This window comes from Somniosus microcephalus, chromosome 29 (genome assembly GCF_052327205.1).
Source record: "Somniosus microcephalus isolate GS21.2 chromosome 29, FLI_Smic_1.0, whole genome shotgun sequence".
Taxonomy (NCBI): domain Eukaryota; kingdom Metazoa; phylum Chordata; class Chondrichthyes; order Squaliformes; family Somniosidae; genus Somniosus; species Somniosus microcephalus.
Window position 1 is genome coordinate 23289471 of NC_141015.1, and position 16617 is coordinate 23306087.

General features: G+C 45.8%; 1 protein-coding gene across 1 annotated transcript in view; it reads left to right on the forward strand.

Moving 5' to 3' along the window:
• Positions 1-16617, forward strand: part of wdfy4 (WDFY family member 4) — a 351018-nt gene that overhangs the window by 15912 nt on the left and 318489 nt on the right. Inside the window, exons 5-7 of the mRNA XM_085970369.1 lie at positions 5234-5423; positions 7402-7591; positions 11958-12118. Of these exons, the coding sequence (XP_085826495.1) occupies positions 5234-5423; positions 7402-7591; positions 11958-12118 (541 nt within the window). The remainder of the gene's footprint in view (positions 1-5233; positions 5424-7401; positions 7592-11957; positions 12119-16617) is intronic.

Consider the following 16617-nt stretch of genomic DNA (forward strand, 5'->3'; position numbering starts at 1 on the left):
CGTTACTCCTTTTAGAGTCCTAAGTCCTTGTTGGAACACCTCTTTCGCGTCAGTTAGAATTTTTGACAGTCGTCCAGGTGTGACGTCATCATCCTTTTTATCAGTCACAGTTAGCGCCTGAATGGAATGCCAATCCAATTGTATTTTTCGGATCCATTCACGTCCCAATAGTGGTGGTCCTCCATCCGGTAGTATATATAGATACAGTTTCTGTGTTTCCTTGCTGTTGTATTCAACTGGCACCCTTATTTTTCCTCTGGGGTAGACTTTTTGCCCCGTGTATGTCTTCAATACAATGGACGTGTCCTTCAAGGGTATGTGTGAGAATAGCCGCTCATAGTCTCGTCGATTCATGACAGTTAGGGCTGATCCTGTATCCAATTCCATCTTTACTTGGGACCCTGCTATCATGAGGGTGACCCAAATGGTTCGGTGATCCTCCTTTGCGATCACGTTGTGTAACTTTAGACAACTTAGTCTCCTGCTCCCGGAGTCATTATCACTCTCCTGATCTTCCGAACTACTGTCTGTCATTTTTTTTACTTTCTTGTACTTTTCCTTAGTAGTTCTTGTAGTGTTGGTTTTCTTTCCCGACCTGCAGACTCTTGCTATATGTCCCATTTTCCCGCATTGCCTGCATACTTTGTCCTTAAACCAGCAGTCCTTCTGATCATGGGTTGTTCTGCCGCAGCGATAGCACTTTTCTGCTCCATACGCCATTTCGTTAGCGCTGTATTCTTGTGGTTTCTGTTGTATTTCCGCAGCTCCCCGTGCTGCTGCTTCGTAGGATACTGCCACGCTGAAAGCCTGTTCTAGCATCAGGTCCTTTTCCGAAAGTAGTCGTTTCTGGGTTCCTTCACTCTGGAGCCCGCAGACAAACTTATCCCGTAAGGTGTCTGCCAGTCGTGCTCCGAACTGGCAGTGCTTCGATAACTTGCGTAGTTCCATAAGATAGTCAGCATTGTTCTCATCTTTGTGCTGGTTTCTTTTATGGAACTTGAATCTTTCTGCTATCAGCAGTGGTGTAGGGTTTAGGTGTTCCTGTAAGATATTAACAATCTCTTCAAAACTTTTCTCCATTGGTTTAGCTGGGGTAATTAAATTCCGCAATAGGCCGTACGTTCTCGTGCCCATCAAATTTAATAATACCGACGCCTTCTTTCCATTGGCCACCTCATTGGCATTGCAGTACACTTCAATTCTTTCCACATACGTGGTCCAGTCTTCTACCTCGTTGTCGAAAGCAGTGATACTGCCACTCTTCGGCATCTTGGGTGATTTAAAATGGCGCCTCCCGCGCTTTTTCTTCTTCCCCAGTGTAATAAAATGGCGCCTCCCGCGCTTTTCCTTCTTCCCCAATGGAATAAAATGGCGCCTCCCGAGCTTTTCCTTCTTCCCCTTGCTGCCACGCTGCTCCTAGCATTCTACAGGGTAATGGCGGCGACCCGCAGCTTTGACGCATATCACTTTTCCTTCCCCGCATTCTATCCTCTCCACGCTGCCCTGTTCTTGAGCACTGACCGCGCCCTGTGCGCTCCACCCTCTCTCTCTCTCTTCCTCCCGACGACGCTGCACGGCCCCTTTGCAGAGCCGCTCGATCGAGCCCGAGCCCGCCGCAGTCCGGAAGGGTTAGCGCACTACCTGTTACCCGCACGACTTGCTGGAGCACCTCGACTGGGGAGCCAGGCCCAGCTCTCCACAGCCTCCCTTGCAACTCTCCGATGGATCCCTGGGCGGTTGCCCGCGGTCGACGCCCACCGTTCTGACTTCGACCTCCAAGAAGCTTCTCTTCATGGAAAAGATCCCCGTGAGGTGATGCAGTACTGCAGGTGAGTTCAAACCTGCCCGTCGCCAGTGTAGTGTCCGAGGATCAATAATACTCAGACTGCAGGAGAACAATAAAACAGATATTTACTGAACAGAGAGTAATTCAAGACTGATGTACAGAAGCCTGCTATGGCTTTATATACAGGGGTGGTCACTGCCAGTACTGCAGTATAGAATCAGTTCTTCTCTTAAAGGTACATACACAACAAGAAGGTTGTGGGTTCAAGTCCCACTCCAGAGACTTGAGCACAGAATCTAGGCTGACAATTGAATATAATGTTGAGGGAGTGCTGCACTGTCGGAGGTGCCGTCTTTCAGATAAGACGTTAAACCGAGGCCCAGTCTGCTCTCTCAGTTGGACGTAAAAGATCCCATGGCACTTTTTTGAAGAAGAGCAGGGGAGTTATCGCCAGTATCCTGGCCAATATTTATCCCTCAATCAACATCGCTAAAACAGATTATCTGGTTGTTATCACATTGCTGTTTGTGGGAGCTTACTGTGCGCAAATTGGCTGTCGTGTTTCCCACATTACAACAGTGACTACACTTCAAAAAGTACTTCACTGGCTGTAATCAATTTGAGACGTCCAGTGGTCGTGAAAGGCGCTATAGAAATGCAAGTCTTTCTATCTTTGAAGCATCTCCAACTGCAATACTTCACATAGTTTACATAGTGAATACATTGTGCTCAGAGTCGACAATAGACGCTTAGAAAAAGTATGTGCCTGCTTTTTAACAAATCATCAGTCCCTGCAGCTTTTTTACATTGAAATATAAATGCACAGTAGACTTATCAGCGTATGAAAGGAGAGATTCATAGTTTCATGTGTAACTAGTCCTACTCTTGATACCCGTCTTTCAACTGTTGATTGAGTTACTGTGTGTTTCGAACATTTTTATTTCTGCTTTCCCGCATGTCACTTTTATTTTTAGGGTATTTTTTTGAATGAAAATGCTCATTTTAGTGCCTATTTTTTTAAATTGCTTCTTCATGTTGAACAGTCTTAAAGGGGTAGATTTTCAAGTCACTGGCCGGGCATGTAAATGGCATTGCAGATTGGCTGCCCGTGCTAGAAAATTGACTTCAGTGGAAATGATGCCTGCCCACAGGGTGAAGGTGAAAACTTGCTGTGTGATTCCTCAGACTGAGATTTTGCTAGTGGGCTGTCAATTATGGCGATAAACAGATTTTGGGGGTGATTTTTCCAATGGGGAGCTTTTGGAGGTGGGACTCCCACTTGTCGGGTTTCAGTCCCGCCTCCATCGACTTCTGGCCAGCCCACACTATTTTCCCTTGATTGACCTTGTCGATTGAAGTCCGTCCAGCAGGCGTAGCAGGCCAATTAAGGGAAAGCCGGTGGCAGAGAACATCAACGTATGACGTTTCATCTGTCAAATTGTCATCGTTTGACAGCTCTGTGAAGCTGTCAAACACTGACATTCTCTGTAGTTTGATGAGGTCTTGAATTCAAGACTCATCAAACCTCTTTCTTTTGCAGAAATGCGATGATTGTTGCATTGGAGAATGCAACGGCCTTCTGTCATCTCTGCCGCGGAGGTGGGACATTCTCCGCATACCCACCGACTGAAGCCTGCAGGAAGAAACAAAGGTAAGTACACTTTTTCTAACACTTTGCACTTACCTCAGATACTCACCTCTCCACACTTGCGCCCATCACTCACCTCAACAGCGCACTGTTGCACCCCCCCCGACCCCGACCCCTGCAGACCCACTATTCGCCTCGGTGACCTGGCGGGGTTCGGAGCCTTCGGGAAGCCCACACTTGTGAGGGCAAAATGGTGATAAGCCTATTTTCTCCCTGTTAACGGGCAGTTAAGTGGCTTTAATCCCTTCCTGCCTCAAAGGAGACGGGACTCGGCGCGGGACGGCTACCCGCCTCCTGGCAAAATGGCATGGAGGCGGGTTGGGTACCCGCCCCCAAATTCTGCCATTTTCCCGGCAGTCCCACCTCCATACCCGCCTCCCCAGGTCTGGCAAGATCGCCCCTTCTCTTAATTTTTGTTAAAGGGGTTGTGTCACCCCAACAAGTCAAGCAATAACGAGGTGTTCGGACAAATGACTCTTATTTCAAATTTACGGTTTCATGTTTATATATATATATATATCAAATGGAAATATATCTTGTTTTGTTTTAACTACTTTGGTCTAAAACTTATTGCTTGCTTTTACCTTATTCCTTACCAATAGATTGATGTTGGCATTTAGTGGCACGAAGTGGGAACACTTTTTCCAACACGATACTTGTCAATTTTAAAAATTCACTCCCAACCCCAGAAAATCAGAATAGTAAATTTTAAAATGAAGGTGTTCAGTAATAACTGAATAATAAATGACTGGCATTGTAATACAAAGGATGTCGTTATATGAAGTGTACAAGCTAATTCCGTCCGGTGGAAGCACACACAATCTAACACTTTCAGGCAACAGAAAACTCTGCAGGCCAGGCAATATCTGTGGAGAGAGAAACAAAGTTAACGTTTCAAGTCGAAACCCTTCTTCAGAACTGAGAAAAAAAAGCAGGCAATGAAACAGATTAAAAGGCCAGTTTGGGGGCTGGGAAATGGGGGAGGGGATGAAAGAACAAAGGGGAAGGTCTGGGAGGTGAAGAGACATTAAGAGACATTCAAGGCGAGACAAGGTGGTAATAGGACAGGTAAAGAGACAAAAGACGGCTCTAGATGAAGTGTGAAATGCGCTGGCAGAGTGAGAGACAGCTGCCATGTGGGAGAGAAAAAAAGGAAAAGGCACAAACCAAAGGTGTGGATAAAAAATATATAAAAATATAATGGGGGCCGAGGTTATGATCTGAAATTGTTGAACTCGATATTGAGTCCGGAAGGCTGTAAAGTGCCTAATCGGAAGATGAGGTGCTGTTCCTCATCGTGCTGTTGCTATTGTAACACTTTCTGGCATTTTCTAGTGTTAGAATAAAGTGTCGCCCTTTTAGAACTGAGATGAGGAGGATTTTCTTCTCTCAGAGGGTCGTAAATCTGTGGAATTCTCTGCCCCAGAGAGCTGTGGAGGCTGGGTCATTAAATACATTTAAGGTGGTGATAGACAGATTTTTGCAAGATAAGGGAGTGAAGGGTTATGGGGAGCGGGCGGGGAAGTGGCTTTGAGCCCAAGATCAGCCATGATCTTATTGAATGGCGGAGCAGGCTTGAGGGGCCAAGTGGCCTATTCCTGCTCCTATTTCTTATGTTCTTATGTTATGTTCATTGCGAGCTGCCCTTTCTATTCCTTGAATAGCCATTCTTGGCAAAAGAACGTGGGCCTGAATGTTTTTTGTTGTTATTAAGATGCATATTAGCATTATGATAATAATGCCTTAAATGATTCCATAATGTAGAACTAAACAGTGGGCCTGCCCTTTCTCTCTTTCAGATGATGTTGAACTTGTGCAGCCAAGTCACCGCTGTAGAGGCAATGATTCAAACTGATGACCTCAAGTGTCTCATTTTAACAGTGGCCTCCCAATGGGACCAGTGTAGTTCTTCCTGGAGAAAATATACAGGTCACGTGATGAGGGCCATTTCAAAAACACCGACTAAACATACCATCAGATATTTACATGGTGGGTGCACACTTCCCCTTTTCATTATGTTTGTTGCCACTATATTTTTTCTAGAATTTTAATTTACAAGTAAAAATGGCATCCCTGAAGTGTTTGTTTACGCTGTTTTATATACAAAAATAACACAGCGGGCAGGTCCAGTTTCAGGTCATCGTTTCATTGCAGTTTGATTGATTTGCTCAAAAAATTAAGATACACTGGAGCCGCCATCAGCACTTCCTGATTATCTGCTCGAATTTGTATGGGACAAAGCCTTGATGTCAGCTCATTATAAAGTGGACTAACGCCAATCTCTTACTATCTTACACCAAGCAAACTTGCAGCCCAAAGTTCATATAGAATGTAAAGTACAGAAACTGGTCATTTGGCCCAACTGGTCCATGCTCCACTCGAGCTCCCTCCCACCCTACTTCATCTAACCCTATCAGCATAATATTCTATTCCTTTCTCCTTCACGTACTTATCTAACTTCCCCTTAAATACATCTGTGCTATTCACCTCAACCGCTACTCGTGGTAGCAAGTTCCACATTCTAACCACCGACTGGGTAAAGAAGTTTCTCCTGATTTCCTTACTGAATTTATTAGTGACTATCTAATCTTTATGGCCCTTAGTTCTGTTCTAGGGTATCTCTTTAACAAATGAGATTTAAGGATTGAGAAATAAACAAAAAGAAGGACCGAGAAGGAAGTGAATTAGAGTGGGTGAATTCAATGTTAAATCAGGTACAGAAATAGAGATAAAGAGAGGGGAAAGAAAGACTGGATTGAGAGAGAGAGAAGAGACAGAAAGGAAAAGTAAGAAAAAAAACATTTAAAGTTGAAAATTTGGCATTTAAAAAATCTCCAATAACAATTCACTACCTGATGAACTGAGACTCTGCAGTTTAAATTGTTCACTTTCTGGGCTACTTACGCTATTAATTACCAGACTTAACTTTCTGGGGCAAGTTTAATGGGCAATTAATGTGCAGATCCAGCAAGTTCTTAAAAATAATGAGAGGCTAAGGGTGAGATACCATTTGTGTGAATTGGAGTGGGTGAATTCAACGTCAAATCAGGTACAGAAAGAGAAATGAAGAGAGGGAAAGAAAGATTGGATTAAGAGAGAGAGAGAAAAGAGACAGAAAGAAAAACATAAATTGACCAGCAAGTTCTGCAGATTCGCAACTCACGGCGTAACTCTTAATCCCCTGAAGTTGCTGGCCGATTTGTACATTAATAATGGCTCATTAACATTAATTTAAGTACAAGCAGTGAGTGAATTCTATATGTTGTTGATAAAATCGGAAACCTTCAGGGATATATTTGTTCTGGAGGGTAATTGGTGAGTGAATTATCATTGTATCTTTTGCTGAAGTAGTACTTAGTGTGCAGTTTTGGTCGCCTTACCTGAGGAAGGATGTTCTTGCCATGGAGGGAGTGCAGCGTAGATTCACCAGACTGATACCTGGGATGGCAGGAATGACGTATGAAGAGAGATTGAGTCGATTGGGCTTATATTCGCTAGAGTTTAGAAGAATGAGAGGGGATCTCATTGAAACTTATAAAATTCTAAAAGGACTGGACAGACTAGATGCAGGAAGGATGTTCCCGATGGTGGGGAGTCCAGAACCAGGGGTCACAGTCTAAGGATAAGGGGTAAGCCATTTAGGACTGAGATGAGGAGGAATTTCTTCACCCAGAGAGTGGTGAACCTGTGGAATTCTCTACCACAGAAGGCAGTTGAGGCCAATTCATTAAATATATTCAAGAAGGAGTTAGATATATTTCTTAAGGCTAAAGGGATCAAGGGATATGGGGAGAAAGCAGGGACAGGGTACTGAATTTGGATGATCAGCCATGATCTCATTGAATGGCGGAGCAGGCTCGAGGGGCCAAATGGCCAACTCCTGCTCCTATCTTCTATGTTTCTATGTTTCTACTTCGGTGTTTTGTATGTGGCATGAAACACTAATGGCAACTTTATATTTTTACAGAAAGCGACTGTATAAAGTGGTGTATTCAGAGTTTATCTGCAATGGCAGACAGGTCATCGATCTATGATGCAGCTCAAGCAGCAGTCAACGTGTTCTGCTTTGTGAAGGATTCATATCAAGTTTCCCCGGAGCTGCTCGCTGATTTTGAAAGTAGCGAAGGGTACCAGCTGCTAACCACGCTGCTCCTCGGGCAAGTACAACTACTTGTTCTCTGGCTCCTTTTTAAAGAGATTTTTGTAAGGCACTGCAAAAAAAAAATCAAAGCTCTGCTTAGAACGATTTCTTCTTTCTGCTTTGCCTTCATTGAGTTTTTGAGAACTGCGAATGGTCCAGTCACGCTGTTAATGACTGACAGGCTCACAGTTGCTGTGTCTTTTCATACATAAAAACATAAGAAATAGGAGCAGGAGTAGACCATTCGGCCTCTCGAGTCTGCTCCGCCATTCAATATGATCATGGCTGATCTTCGACCTCATCTCCACTTTCCTGCACTATCCCCATATCCTTTGATTCCCTTAATATTAAAAAATCTATCGATCTCTGTCTTGAATATACTCAATGACTGAGCCTCCACAGCCCTCTGGGGTAGAGAATTCCAAAGATTCACCACCCTCTGAGTGAAGAAATTTCTCCTCATCTCAGTCCTAAATGGCTGACCCCTTATTCTGAGACTGTGACTCCTAGTTCTACACTCCCCATCCTCCCTGCGTCTACCCTGTCAAGCCCTGTAAGAATTTTGTATATTTCAATGAGATCACCTCTCATTCTTCTAAACTCTAGAGAATATAGGCTTAGTTTACTCAACCTCTCCTCATAGGACAATCCCCCCATCCCAGGAACCAGTCTGGTGAAGCTTCGCTGCACTCCATCCTTAGGTAAGGAGACCAAACCTGTACACAATACTCCAGGTGTGGTCTCACCAGGGCCCTATATAATTGCAGTAAGACGTCTTTACTCATACTCAAATCCTGGGTGTGGTTGCAAACTACAGTGTGGCGATCTACTGCTTTGGGGCTTGGAGCACACATCGGGAAAGTGAGTGTCCCCAGCCCGTGATTTTCTTTGCATTAAAACTAATGAGCGGAAAATTGTGGGCTGGTGGGGGCGGGCGGGGGGTGGTGGTGGTGGCGGCGGTTGGGTGTGGTGAAAAGCGGGTGGTTGAAGGCAATGTTCCCTGTTGAAGGCAATGTTCCCTCTCATTTGTTTTTGGGTGCTCGGCCCCTTTAATGGGCTGTGGGCCCATTCAAATCTCCGCGCACGTGCGTCTTTTCCTATTGTAAAGCCGGCAAGCGGCCTGCGCAGGACCTCCAGTGGCCGCGCAGCTTGACGAGAACATTGATGAAGGGGGGGGTTGGTGGAAGTGGGGTGGTGGGGTTGCAATTTCCCTGGTGTGTGCCAACAGAGCTGAAATGGGAGATCCTCCCTCAAGTCTCTAAATTAGTGTAGCAACTCTGTTTGTAACATAATAACACAAAAGTAGAGAGGCCTCTGAACGTGAAAGCTGAAATGATGTTATAAGTGTGAGTAGCAAACCCAGCTAACTCCACACCCATTAATGTTCCACTGGTAAATGGCAACATAATGGCCCAGAAATTCGGGTCGGAGGCTTCCCGCGGGTGCAAGCCCCCGACCTGCACTTACCTAGCGCGCCGGCCGTTGAGCTGTGGGCCCGCGTGGGATTCCGATCCTGGGCCTCCTCCAACTGCCGGCGCGCAGTGCTTGCGTATCCCAGGGGCACAGTTAGTTTGATGCATCTCCTGGAATCACGTGGGCCATGGAGAGCCAATGGTAAGCAGGGAATACTATAAGCCCCAAAACATCATTAAATCTTCAAATAAATTTAAAAAAAACATCACATTTTTAAAATAATTATAAATTACATGAAATAACTATTTTAAACAATAATTTTAATTTTTGAAAAAATTAATTACATTTTCTAACGGGGCTAAAAATAAACTTACCTTTCTTTAAAGTATTTTAAAATAATAAACCTGTGGAAAAAATGTTTCAATTTTAATTAATTCACCACTTACCTTGTAAAAAGCAGGCTTTGCACCTGCTTTTTAAAAGTGTAACTCTTGGAGACTTACCCTCCCGGAAAAACCTGGAAAAAAAACGTAAGTTCGATGCGCACACGCTGCCTCTCCGGCGCACGCGTTCCACCTCTCAACCCCTTCTTTCAGGGGAACAGAAGTTCCGGTTTCCCGCGCATGCGCAGTGCATGCAGGAAACCGGCACTTCCATTGGGCTTACGGGTGAGTACCCCATGCGTACTCACCCGTGGAGACCCGAATTTCTGGGCGATTGGCAGTGGTTCTCTAGATGAAGAGAAACAAATAAATAGCAGCCAAGACGCTTACAGATCAGGGAGCTCCTGCTTAACCAACCTCCTTGAATCTTTTGAGAGAGTGACATCTCAAGTAGATGTTGACAAGTCCTATCACATTGTACCATGTCTTCCAGTTAAGCTTTGATCAAGTCTCAAATGAATAACTGCTGCACAAGCTTGAGACAGTAGGTAAACCAGGCGAAACCTGGAATTGGTGAAGAGAAAATGCCTTTCAAAGCGCCCAGGCACGATAGCCTGAATGGCCTCCTTCTGTGCTGTAAGATTCTATGATACTTCCAGTCCCAAAAGAACAGCTGCTATTAGGATCATAGAATCATACAGCACAGAAAAAGGCCATTCGGCCCATCGTGCGTGTGCTGGCTCTGTGAAAGATCTATCCGATTAGACCCACTCCTCCCTGCTCTTTCCCCATAGCCCTACAAAGTTCTCCTTTTCAAGTATTTATCCAATTCCCTTTTGAAAGTTGCTATTGAATCTCCTTCCGCCGCCCTTTCAGGCAGCGCATTCCAGATTGTAACAACTCGCTGTGTATAAAAAATGTATCTTCATTTCCTCTCTGGAGTTTTTGCCAATGATCTTAAATCTGTGTCCTCTGGTTACTGACCCTCCTGCCAGTGGAAACAGTTTCTCCCTGTCTACTCTATCAAAATCCCTCATAATTTTGAACACCTCTATTAAATCTCCCCTTAACCTTCCCTGCTCTAAGGAGAGCAATCCCAGCTTCTCTAGTCACTCCACGTAACGGAAGTCCCTCATCCCTGGTACAATTCTGGTAAATCTCCTTTGCAAGGCCTTGACATCCTTCCTAAAGTGTGGTGCCTAGAATTTAACACAATTCCCCAGCTGAGGCCTAGCCAGTGTTTTATAAAGGTTTACCATAACTTCCTTGCTTTTTTACTCTATGCCTCTGCTTATAAAGCCAAGGATCCCATATGTTTTTTTAACAGCCTTATCAACTTGTTCTGCCACCTTCAAAGATTTGTGTACGTGAACTCTCAGGTCTCTCTGTCCCTGCATCCCCTTTAAAATTGTACCATTTAATTTATATTGCCTCTCCTCATTTTTCCTTCCATAGTGCATCACTTCACACTCCTCTGCATTAAATGTCTTTTTTTTAATTTATTCATTCATGGGATGTGGGCATTGCTGGCATTTATTGCCCATCCCTAATTGCCCTCGAGAAGGAGGTGGTGAGCCGCCTTATATGACTGAGTGGCTTGCTAGGCTGTTTCAGAGGGCAGTTAAGAGTCAACCACATTGCTGTGGGTCTGGAGTCATATATCAGCCAGACCGGGTAAGGGCGGCAGATTTCCTTCCCTATTAGTGAACCAGATGTTTTTTTTAATGACAATCCAGTAGTTTCATGGTCACTATTACTGATACGAGCTTTTTAGTCCAGATTTATTTAATTATCAAATTTTTAATTCCCCAGCTGCCGTGATTTGAACTCATGTCTCTGGATTAGCCCAGGATTCCGGATTATTAGTCCAGTGACATAACCACTATGCTACCGTACCTGACACAGCTGCCATGTGTCTGCCCATTTCACTGTATTGAACCAATTGGGTCTTTCAGTGCACTGCTCCTTGTGTCCTTATGACCTTAGAAAGTTGCAGCACGGAAGGAGGCCATGTCGGCCCATCGTGTCCGCGACCTTTATCAGTGATGCAAACAAACTGGTTCCCAATTATCTTTCTCCATTGAACTGTGGAGGAATGAGGGTGCCCAGAGTAATTTCATGTAACATCCTTAACTGCCGCTAGGAAGTGGAGACTTTCATTCCAGCTGACGAGCTGGATTGAAATTCAAGTCACAGGAGAAAGAAGGATGGTGGAACTAGCTGCCGAGGTCAGAGGAGCACTCCCCCTGTTCCAGAGTGACGATTCTGCATTTCCCACAGCAAAGAACCTTGTGGCTCTCTGAGTGAATTTGAAATCTGCTGCAAAGTTGTGTATGCACAGCTTCTAGGACCTGTGCTGAGACTGACCAAACTCACAAAAGACTTTAACTACGAGTACACACTTAAGACTTTCATCCCACCATTATGCCCTGAATTTAAACTGCCGTCCCTGAGCTGGAACGACACACACCACCGCCCAATCCCCCTTGCCCAAGGTTTTTGACGCTGCTTTCTCAGTTAATATATGTGTTTTATTTCGAGATAATGGTGCAATCAATCCTTAGTTGAACCTCACTCTCTCATCAGGTATGATAAAGAACTGGAGAAAGAAGAAGAAAAATCCTTGGAAGAACTAGTTGATTTTTTGAGTTCCCTCACAATCTACGGTCAGAAAGAATTGAAGGTCATGCCCTCTATTGCAGGTTCTCAATTCCCAGATTTTAAGTTTCAACAGCCACCAAAATCAGGTAAATTGCTGTGTCAGTTTGAGCTCACAAACTATAGCGAGTGTTAAGAACATAAGAAATAGGAGCAGGAGTAGGCCATTTGGCCTCTCGAGACTGCTCCGCCATTCAATAAGATCATGGCTGATCTGATCTTGGCCTCAACTCCACTTTCCCACCCACTCCCCATAACCCTCGACTCCCCTGTAGCTCCGTCGATGTTACAAATTAATTTGAAACTTTCATGTCCCTAACATTTGACTTCTGGCACCGTAACTGTGCATGTGTTGCATCTACTAGGAGGTCTCTGGAAGTTCAAATGTGTTCTCTTTATAGTGTTGATGATCTGTAGAGACTCCAGCTTGCTAATAAAGGACTGCATCCTGTAAGGAGAAAGAAAGAGTCACCCAGAGCTGCCCACTGAACAGATAACCCAATAAGTGACTGATGATCGGAGTGCAACTTTTTCCCAAGTCCAAACTGAATGGGGCAGGGTAGACAGAGAGCAGGGGATCACAATTCTCCCAGTTGTTTTGCTGATGAAAATGAATTGAAAACCATTATAATGTAATGTAATGTAACGAAGCTCAATGTAAGCTCGAGGAACAGCACCTCATCTTTCGATTCGGCACTTTACAGCCTTCTGGACTCAACATTGAGTTCAGCAATTTCAGACTATAACCCCTGCCCCCAGTTTTTCAGGCGGCAGTTGTTGATGATTCTGCCATCCCCATTTGCAACATTTAATCCCTCCTACCTCCCACCCTAGCACAGACCGTCCCTTTTGTTCTTTCCTCCCCTCCCCCCTTTCCCTGCCCCTGCACCGGCTTAAAACCTGTTCCATCTCTTAACGTTTTCCAGTTCTATCGAAGGGGCACCGACCTGAAAGGTTAACTCTGTTCCTCTCTCCACGGATGCTGCCTGACCTGCTGAGTGTTTCCAGCATTGTCTGTTGTTGTTTCAGATTTCCAGCATCCGCAATATTTTGCTATTATAATAATGTAATAACTAATTCATCCTGCCATAAGGTGGGGGGGGGGGGGGGGGGGGGGGGAGTGTCCTCCTTCAACAAAAATAGGAGAATCTGTATTTGTCTCTATGATTATCACCCACTAATTAAGTTGAAAGAACACAAGGGGGTCGATTTTAACCGCTCCACGTAGTGAGAACAGGGCGTGGAAGGGGTTAAAACCATCCGTGTCCACACATGGCCGCACTGCTCCCGACCGGCAACATTTTATTTTAACTAACTTTGAAAGCGGACGAGACTCCAGCTGCCGGGAGACGGGAGCCTAACTTAAGTCTTAAAGTCTCCGCCCAACTACATCTTCGGCACCGCACGGGCATTTTAACTCGGGAGACCAACCCCGACACCTCAACCATGGCGAAAGTCCGCGGAGGGGCCAGAGGAGGCCAAGGTATCTTTGGAAAAATAAATCTTATGCGGAATCCTTGTAGCCCTGGAGAAGTGCTCCTGCTCATCCCGGTCCCACAACGATACCTTGAGCTTCCTTTGCCCCGGGCTTCCCCTCCAGCCCTGACTGCGAGTGTTCCCAATTCTCCCCCCCCCCACTCCCGCCGTGCTTACATTGCCGGCTACCGTTTCCATGGGTTGCCGGCGGTGACCTGATCCCCGCCCACCGGAATTGATGTCATTCCCGCTGGCTTTGGGCGGGGGGAGTCAGTTTCAGAGTGTTTAGATGAGGTCTGGGAGTTAACATCTCCCGGCCAGGCACATCGCCGCCGGCTTTGACGCCCCCCACCCCACCCAAGTTAAAATCGACCACATGGTTTTGAAACTTGGGGGGCGATTTTGTGACTGGGGTGCGTTGGTGGCAGGACTGCTGCTTGTCAGGCCGATGTCCCGCCTCCATCGATTTGTGGCCAACCCACGCTATTTTCCCTTGATTGACCTTGTTAAGCCCACCCAGCGGGCTTGGCAGGCCAATTAAGGGAAAGCCAGTTGCAGAGCACGTCAACGTATGACGTTTCATCTGTCAAAATGAATTGTCATCGTTTGACAGCTCTGTGAAGCCATTTTCCCGGCAATCCCGCCTCCAAACCCATCTCCCCAGGGCTGGCAAAATCGCCCCCTTGATTTCTGAGCATGCGGTTTTATATTGGAGGACAAGGGCCGTCCTGTTCTTTATTAACAGAGCAATTTCATCCCTAGAAAAAAGGAACAAACCTGTTAAAAAGAAACAGATTTTGCAATTTCATTGAAAAGCCCGATTGTCCGGTTCAATATCCAAACAGATGGCAATCTTAACTTCCTATTTCTGTTGGGGAAGGGAGGAAATGTTTTCGAATGATGTTCTATTTGCAATGCTAGTAACAAACCGTGACCAAAGAAGCTCGGTGGACAGCTTTGGAAATCACCTAACTTTCTGCACTTGGCTCACACTTCCGCTTTATGCTCAAAACTGTCATGTGAATCTGCAAGTAAAATACAAGGGGCGACTTTCATTACTTGGTCTTCCAGGCGCGAGGAGCTTCATGAGATGGGTACGGTAGCCTATTGGCTGTGGTACTGGACCAGCAGCCCAGGGGTTGTCAGTTCAAAGGCTCACCCCGTTGTGAAACTGAGTTCAATAAATCTGGTAATTTATCAGCTGGCGTTGGAAAATGGGTTGTTGTGAAGACCCAACTGGTTCGCTAATGACCATCAGGGCTGGGAACCTGCCACCCAGCTCACGTGACACCAATCCAACACTATTAATGCCTTCATGTCAACGAAGGACGGGCAAAAGCTATTGCCTTGACAGTGTTGTCCACATCCCAAGAAGAGATATAAAAATAGGTGGAAGTGCATATCAGAAATCTGGGCCTTGATGTTAGTGTACCTTATTCTTGGCTCATATGATCTTCCATCTGTTCATCTTCTGCGATATTCTTGGAGCTGTTTTATTTGGAAATGGCACCACTTTGACCTGCTTTGAATCTGTTATGTTTGTGCCTACAGCTGTACTTTTATCCAGGTTTCCCTTTGCCTTTTTGACTATCCTTTTAACATATTTCTGCATCTTCTTATATCTATTCCAATTGAACACTCCACCCTTCTCCCCTGCAGGATTTCTAGCGGTTGTTTTCCTTCTCATTTTGTTTCCTTTTGCTACATTTTTGGGACATTTTCAACTGTTTTTTTAAAAATGTCCTCCTTTCTGAATTTCCCAATCATAAATTTGCTCCCTTCCCTTTCCCTGCTGAAGGTGTTGACTACCTCCCTGGGTGAGGTGTTGACTCACTCACTGGCTGAGGTGTTGACTCACTCATTGGGTGAGGTGTTGACTCACTCATTGGGTGAGGTGTTGACTGCCTCACTGGGTGAGGTGTTGACTGCTTCACTGGGTGAGGTGTTGACTCACTCATTGGGTGAGGTGTTGACTCACTCATTGGGTGAGGTGTTGACTGCCTCACTGGGTGAGGTGTTGACTCACTCATTGGGTGAGGTGTTGACTCACTCATTGGGTGAGGTGTTGACTCACTCACTGGGTGAGGTGTTGACTCACTCATTGGGTGAGGTGTTGACTCACTCATTGGGTGAGGTGTTGACTCACTCATTGGGTGAGGTGTTGACTGCCTCACTGGGTGAGGTGTTGACTCACACACTGGGTGAGGTGTTGACACCCTCATTGGGTGAGGTGTTGACTCACTCACTGGGTGAGATGTTGACTCACTCATTGGGTGAGGTGTTGACTCACTCACTGGGTGAGGTGTTGACTGCCTCACTGGGTGAGGTGTTGACTCACTCATTGGGTGAGGTGTTGACTCACTCATTGGGTGAGGTGTTGACTCACTCATTGGGTGAGGTGTTGACTCACTCATTGGGTGAGGTGTTGACTGCCTCACTGGGTGAGGTGTTGACTGCTTCACTGGGTGAGGTGTTGACTCACTCATTGGGTGAGGTGTTGACTGCCTCACTGGGTGAGGTGTTGACTGCCTCACTGGGTGAGGTGTTGACTCACTCATTGGGTGAGGTGTTGACTCACTCATTGGGTGAGGTGTTGACTCACTCATTGGGTGAGGTGTTGACTCACTCATTGGGTGAGGTGTTGACTGCCTCACTGGGTGAGGTGTTGACTGCTTCACTGGGTGAGGTGTTGACTCACTCATTGGGTGAGGTGTTGACTCACTCACTGGGTGAGGTGTTGACTGCCTCATTGGGTGAGGTGTTGACTCACTCATTGGGTGAGGTGTTGACTCACTCATTGGGTGAGGTGTTGACTCACTCATTGGGTGAGGTGTTGACTCACTCATTGGGTGAGGTGTTGACTGCCTCACTGGGTGAGGTGTTGACTGCTTCACTGGGTGAGGTGTTGACTCACTCATTGGGTGAGGTGTTGACTGCCTCACTGGGTGAGGTGTTGACTGCCTCACTGGGTGAGGTGTTGACTCACTCATTGGGTGAGGTGTTGACTCACTCATTGGGTGAGGTGTTGACTCACTCACTGGGTGAGGTGTTGACTCACTCATTGGGTGAGGTGTTGACTCACTCATTGGGTGAGGTGTTGACTGCCTCACTG